The 7,308-nt window shown below is 45.8% G+C and overlaps 1 protein-coding gene across 1 annotated transcript; it reads left to right on the top strand.

Moving 5' to 3' along the window:
- Window positions 1–287: 287 nt before the first annotated feature.
- rhoub (ras homolog family member Ub) lies at window positions 288–7,101 on the top strand. Its single transcript, XM_048981362.1, has 3 exons — window positions 288–732; window positions 2,819–2,877; window positions 4,955–7,101. Exons 1-3 carry the CDS (start codon window positions 516–518, stop codon window positions 5,408–5,410), a joined length of 732 nt encoding a protein of 243 aa, XP_048837319.1. The 5' UTR covers window positions 288–515; the 3' UTR covers window positions 5,411–7,101.
- The last annotated feature ends 207 nt before the right edge of the window (window positions 7,102–7,308 follow it).

Raw genomic sequence — 7,308 nt, 5'->3', positions numbered from 1 at the left:
TCAAAACAATATACTATATATTACTTAATAGGTTACACATAGCCACGATGTTTTTATGTAGTACGCGCATATATATTATTTCAGATGGTTAAAGGTTTAGCAGCGCATGAGTGGACTTAACAGTCTCTTAAGGCTCTCGGAATATATAATTCATAGTTTTTTATCAATGATATTTCGAACATTTGAACTTAAGCCGGGCCGGTGTGCGCACGCTTCGAATCAAACAAGGAGGCAGAAGGGGAGGGAATAGGCAAATCAAGCCAGGGTTTAAATAGCAAAACCTTGGCAAAAACCAGTTTGAGAACCTGGAGGACTGACTACTAAACCTTGGAAGTTAGACAGTGAAAATAACAGCTTTAATTTTTTTGCATGGTTTATATTATAAGCTGTATTGAAACAATTCGCATGTAATTAAAGAGGGACGATAAAGCAGTTTTATCGCCTAATAGATTTTTTGATGGTAAAAAATATATTTTTTTTTTCTCGGGTGAGGAAAAGGGCGTGAAAAATCAGCAATGCCGTCTCCGAACTCGGTGGATTACAGCAAATTGATGGCACCTCCGGTGCCGCCGCACAAACCCAAAGCGGCCCGTCCCGCGGAAGCCAGCGAGCGGCTGCTGAAGTGTGTGCTGCTGGGCGACGGCGCGGTGGGTAAGACCAGCCTGGTGGTCAGCTACACCACCAACGGCTACCCCACCAAGTACGTGCCCACGGCTTTCGATGACTTCTCAGGTAATTTCTCCTCCGACCAAGAATCAGTCATTTTATTGCTTAGTTGAATTTTCTATTTATTTATTTATTTATTTATTTATTTATTTATTTATTTATTTATTTATTTATACTTTATCGCCTTATCAAAACTTGAGCGCTTATTAATAGGGAATTTAGGTAAAGTCTGCGGGTAAACTTAGATACTTGCTTACTTTTTAAAAAATATATATCCTGATTGTGGAGTACTGACCTATGTTGAGATGTTACAGTTTGTATTGCATACTGAGGTCAAAGTTCTGTACACGCGGCGCAATACAGGTGACATCTGCAAAATTCTTCATAAAAGTTGTGTAATACCTGTGGCATAACATAAAACTAAAAATAATAATAATACCTTTTATATTAATATTTTTATACATTTAATATATTAATGTATTTTTTAGCTTGTTAAATATTGGGAAGAATTTGACTGAATCATGAAAAGCGATGTCAGGGAAGGTAATGTGGCTGCAGATAAGACGTAATGGTTGAGAGACTCGATTTTTGAGAGAGTTTACAGGTACGGGTCCTCTTAGGGGCGTTGGAGTCCCTCCCCACCCCCCACCCCGCGACAGGGTAGTTAAGTGCATTGTCCACCTGTTTGTGTGTGTCACCTACTTTCCTGTTAAAAGCAGCTGCAGGACAAAGTAATAATGTAAATAACAGCCCAGAGGACAATTGCATCTCGCGCAGCCCTTTGATCCGGGGGCCACCCGCCGTACTGTGGTCTTCCGCTGTCTCTCTGTACAGCTGCAGAGTCACGGCCGGGAAACAGGCCAACTGTAAAGCCTGCTGTCCATGTTGCCAAGTCAGAATGCAGATGTCCTTTCCGAGTTTTCCTCTTAGGTGTTTTTTTTCTGGAATATCGTCCTAGATAGATGTTTCCAACAAGGAGAAACTGTTTCACTTTGGAATTCCCGGCGGTCCTTTATTGATTATAACGCTGATTAAAATGTTGATGTACAATAATATAGTAGGTTGGGGGTGGGTGGGGGTGAGACACAAATGATCAGTCCTCGCAGAATATTTTTTTTCTCCTCTTTAAATCAGGTTGAAAGTTCCCCTGGAAGTAGACACGCTGGTGATTTTGATCTGGGTGACCGCGTGCACAACCGCCTGTGGTCTCCTTATCTCTGGCTGGGGTCACAATCATCCGGTATTTTCCCACAAAGTAGATTCTTGAATCCTAAATGAGAAACAGACTTTTTTTTACCAAAAAGAATCGATAAGGGTTTTGAACTTTTTTTTTTTTTTTTTTTTTTTTTTTGCGATAAGCCGACAGGGCGCTGAATCGCAGCATCTGTCGGGGAATCATTTCCGATGGATTCTTTTTTCGGGGACCGTGACAGAATATCTATTACACAGTGGGCTGCGCTCAGCCCCGTGATGTCATGGCTCTGCGTGTGTGAGACCAGGCCAGACAGAAGGATTTGCATTTCTGCATTTTGAAAGCAAATCTTTTTCTTTTTTTTCCCCCACCGCCAGGTGCGAGAGGGAGTCGCGATTGGTTCCTCTCGCGTTCCTTCTGTATACCCTAGTCTGCTTTCCTATGGCCTCAGCTGAGACTGAGGGGCCTGGCAGACTGTAGGAGGGACATGGGCAGATTTTTTTCCCCTTCCTCCTACTGTGTGAGTTACATCCTGACCATCCTTATAAACACCTCTGGCAGAAAGAGGTGGAGGCAGAAGCCCCCACTGCGGATGACTGTGGCCTTGTACAAAGAGAGGGAGAGAAGGAGAACATGCAGGGAGGGGACAAGGGCACCATTTATGCGCTCCTTGCTATATAGGGGTCATTGAGGGATTTGGGTTTTAGTGGGACTAGCCCGGTTGCGTCAACGGCCTTCATTCCTGAGCGGGCTGACTCGGTTTCTGGCCGCAATGACATCCGTTCGCGTGCTGTACGGCAAAGTGGATTTAGAACCCGCAAGCCTGGTCTGACCTTGGGGAAACTATAGGCCATTGTGTTTGCAGACGGTCATGGCTGGTATTGGGGAAAGTGGGTAGACTGACAACCCCTGAGCTGTCTGGTTCTGACATTATGACCCCCCCCCCTCTCTCTCTTACAGCCGTGGTGCAGGTGGATGGGAACCCAGTGAGGCTGCAGCTCTGTGACACCGCTGGCCAGGTGGGTGCCGGGAAAAGCCGACTGGGGGCCTGTTTCACAAAGCATGATGTCTTGCGTGGCCGTGTAACTTGTCGGATTTAAGGTAGTCTGGGCTGAATACAATTTATCTTTGTTCACTTACATTTAGCCCAGACTACCTTAAATCCAACAAGTTATCCAGCTAAGTAAGAAATCCTGCTTTGTGAAAAAGACTACTGGAGATGGACACTGGGTGTTTTTGATGCCATACTCCTGAAGATTGTAGTTGTCTTCACTATCATGTCTCTTATCTAGAACCATGTTTTTACAAATTGAAGTTTATTAAGTGCACAACAATACTGCAAAAAGCTGTAAGTGCAGGCAATGAGATGAGATTTGCGTGCTCTGTATGTGCATGTATCTCTAATATCCTTGTGATTAAATCTTTGAAGATACATTTAGAGCTAAATTAATGCTAAACATCTGGGATGGGGTAAAGCCTACTATCTACTCCTTCGTTATGGGTAATGAGAACAGATTTTGGTCAGAGACAAAAGTTAAATGAGATCCCACATTTCCTTATCTGAAATGTTTTCACGCTGATAATGTTCTTTAACGACTTAAGGCCCTATTAATTGTCACAGATGTATGTGTCTCTATGAACCTGCTGTAATAATCCACTGAGTATGGAGGACGCTTCTTAAAACTGCTTGAATCATAACATTCTCAGGCTGATGCCGGGCCCTCCTGGATTGTCTTGCATCTGAGCAGTTCCTGCATGCCTTAGGGCTCTGACATCACTAAGTGTTGCTTGCAGGCGCCACAATTTTTTTTGTTTTTTTGGAGTAGAGACAAGCACTATCAATTGCCACAGCTCTTTGGAACAGAAAGGGGAAAGAAGAGAGCAGACTTGGGAGCTGCTTAGATACCATGTACCAAGATCAGTTGACCTCGGCGCAGGATTTGCGCCGATGGCAAGGGAGGGACAAGTAAAGAGACCCGGGAACAGTCAGTTCTTGCTGTCTCGCATGAGAAACCGCAAGATGTGCCCTCGAGTGTAAATTCTAGCTCCTTCTCCTTGTCGGTTGCGTCGTCGCATTCATTCAGGAGGAGAACAGTTTGGCAACTGCTGTTCGTGCAAGGCTCCGGTCGAGTTGGCAAGGCGACTCGACGCGATTAAAAGCCTGGAAGGGCCCCCAGGAGGAGGTGTGGAAGGGGGGTTGTTTTGTCTCAGGAGAGACGTGCTACGTGGCTGTGGTTGGGCCCGAAATGCAAGTCGTCGCGACCCTTTATCACCGTTAACATGACAACGACGAGGCTCCGCCTTGTCGGTACATAGGGATAAGCGCTCGCTCCTTTGTCAGACAAGCTACAACAAACACGAGAAGATACGAGCTCCTACACATCCCCCAGCACCACCGAGATAGGATGTGCATCACACACTAATAGCGCGTAGGAGAGGTGAAGACCACGGTCACAGTCTAGAAACATGTCTGTGCTGAGAACCCTTCTTTGCCAGGTTCAGGGAGGTTTCTGCAGATTTAACGGTATGTGAGAGGTGGGGGGGGGTGATTTTGTCTTGAGATCTTGCCCGACTTAATCTGCGATTCTGAAGGATTAGTGAGGTCCTGTATTCAGAATTGTGTGACTCTGTGTCAGCATCTCCAGTTTGGTCAGACGTGCCCCAGGAACAGCAGCCCAGCAGGAGGGGGGGAGGTGGAGCGCATGGGATAAAAGCTAATTTCGCCATTTCGTGGAAATGTTGGGTGGGGGCGGGGGGGGCGTATTTTGTTCACTAGTAACACCCTACTGTATACCTGCACTGGCATGTTAGGGGAAATGCATCTGTGCATATGCCACAGGAGCTGGTTTGCTGCCGTGCCTCTTGATTTACGATTTGCTGCAAATGGGTCATATCCATAAACTGCTTGTCTTCATTTGTTAGAGAGGAAGGTTTTATTGATCTAATCCACTTAGCAGAGGGACTCAGCGGTCGTTTGGATATTTTATCTGCCCTCAGATTGATCGTCTGTGAACTGTGGACTTGGGCATTCACCATTCATTTGGAGAAGTTTTTCTGTCATTTGTCTCTGGCTCACACGCATATTTCCCTCCCCAGGATGAGTTCGACAAACTGCGACACTTCTGCTACCCCCGCACAGACGCTCTTCTGCTCTGCTTCAGCGTGGTGAGCCCAGCCTCCTTCCAGAACGTGTGGGAGAAGTGGGTGCCCGAGATCAGGCGCCGCTGCCCCGCGGTCCCTGTGCTGCTGGTGGGCACGCAGTGTGACCTACGGCAGGACGTCAAGGTGCTGATCGAGCTGGCCAAGCGGCGTGAGTGCCCGGTGGCCGAGGAGGACGCGCGTGTTCTCGCCGAGAAGGTGGGCGCGGTAGCCTACGTGGAGTGCTCAGCGCTGACGCAGAAGAACCTGAAGGAGGTTTTCGATGCCGCCATAGCGGCTGGCTTGCGGCAAGCCGACCGCCGTGCCCGGCGGGAGCGGAAGGTGAGGAGCACGGCGGACAAGATGAAGACCCTGTCCAAGTCTTGGTGGAAGAAATATGTCTGTGTACAGTGATGTGGTTCCAGCCCTCTGGAGCAATGGCTGCAAGTGACTCACACCATGACATGTCTACTTCTGAACCTCTTGGGTCGAGTCATCCCCAAATCGAGTGCTCAGGTCATGAAACCCAATAGCAGATGGAAGCAAAACCTGATGATCTAACTTCTTCCTGAGCACTCCCCCCCCCCCCCCCCCCAAGAGCTTGACCAGTGAGTGTTTGCCAAGTGGAACCTACTCACAGGACTTGGGACTGAAGGTTACCATGTGGTGTAACGTCTAACTACATTCAAAGCTACAGTGATCAGATCATGACCTCCTTTGGACAATGGTGAGGCTTCTCAGATCCTTATGGAGCCGGGGAGGAAGGTTCTGAGTTTGTCTGTTTGTTTGTTTTGTGCCCTTATGACTGGATATGGTAGTCCTTTGTTTTCATCTCCTATTGCATATCACATATTTATTTCCCCCTATCCTTTTTGTCTCGGGAAAAAACTATCACTGAATGTTTTGTTTTTTTTTTTTTCATTTTTATTATAAGGATGTCAAAGTGACCTTAGACGACAGTACATTGGATTAATAATGGGTTAATTTGTGACCATACCGGTGTGATCACTTACAGCCCACCAGGAGAACCACGGCTCAGCAAAGTGTAGGTTTACGCAGCTGTGTGCTCAGGATAGAGGTGTGTGATTGGCTGCTTTCCACGGCCTTCACGACCTCTGACCTTTTTGGTATCTGTAGCCTCAGCTGTCAATAGCCTCAGCTGCAGGGGACACACACTAAACTTCTAAGTCTGTGCTTACTTTGCACCGTAATGTATGGGTCTGTTACAGATATAATCCCCGAACAGTTAAATTTTCAGACTGCTGGGTATCATCTTGCTAAATTAAATAGCTACTTGACCGTATTGCCACAACTGAGTTCGGACTGATCTGAAACACCAACTTCTGTCTCGGAGCACAACCTGGCCCCAATGCTATTGCACTTTTGTGACTGTAAACTTTGTGGCTGCACAAAAACAGCCCCTGGTTTGCGCAATGTGGCCCCACAAACATGTCAGAGTTTATCAGTCTCCTTTGGCATTGATGTTTACCAATGATTCATGCGCCGCCCCTTGATTATCATGCTCCGCCCTCTTACTGTTATGTCCTACCTCCTAGACCAGTACTGATCTTTACCACCACTGCTTTCCAGCTGTCTTTACCCCTTTGAAAATGAGTTTACTGTTCGAACCAGCGCTGGACCCTTCTGGAACACAGTCACGTTCTGATACCAGATGCTTTATAACCTGCAAAGAACAAAGCCCTACCAGGGTGACTATAAAAATAATATAGAAAATGTATTGCTTCTCATTTTTAAGAAGCCGCGATGTCTCTTTGTGTTTTAATCACATGTTTGTCAGGCAATAAACTGTAACCACTGATCAAATCAATGGAAAAATAGATGAGATTGACAAGGAATTTGTTTTTGTTGAATCCTTCATTTCATGCAATGATCTCTTTACTACATTATCACTATCAGGGTAATTAAATGTAGATTTGTTTAATAATGATGACAAATATCTTCCATTGTTCTCGTTTTCAAACTCAAGAGTGTGATCAAAAACAAGCGAGTTTGTCACCATTTTGTAAACCTCGCATTTCGTTTTTCTGGATGAGAACATGAATGACATGATGATCTCTAAATAAATGTGAAATCCTTCTCCAGTATCCCTTTCCTGTTCCTGGGACAACACTGAGCTTTTTATACACATTACAGTGGACAGACCGCATATCTCTGGATGAACCACTGCTGAGTGTGTGAGCTTCACGTAGCTGCCTTGAATGAAAAGAGAGATAAGACATTAATTTTATCTGCCTTATCAAGCACTTAATCTCAAAAACACAAATGCAGTTTCAGTTTTCAGGTGTTTTCTT

The sequence above is a fragment of the Brienomyrus brachyistius genome, chromosome 17 (genome assembly GCF_023856365.1).
Source record: "Brienomyrus brachyistius isolate T26 chromosome 17, BBRACH_0.4, whole genome shotgun sequence".
Taxonomy (NCBI): domain Eukaryota; kingdom Metazoa; phylum Chordata; class Actinopteri; order Osteoglossiformes; family Mormyridae; genus Brienomyrus; species Brienomyrus brachyistius.
Note: the sequence above shows the minus strand (reverse complement) of the source record. Positions and strands in the feature narration are given on the sequence as shown.

Bases quoted from the DNA above. Each gene is read 5' to 3' on its own strand.
- rhoub (XM_048981362.1), top strand. From the start codon at position 516: ATGCCGTCTCCGAACTCGGTGGATTACAGCAAATTGATGGCACCTCCG. The intron at 733-2,818 runs GTAATTTCTCCT...TCTCTCTTACAG, and splicing joins GGCTTTCGATGACTTCTCAG to CCGTGGTGCAGGTGGATGGG. The intron at 2,878-4,954 runs GTGGGTGCCGGG...TTCCCTCCCCAG, and splicing joins TCTGTGACACCGCTGGCCAG to GATGAGTTCGACAAACTGCG.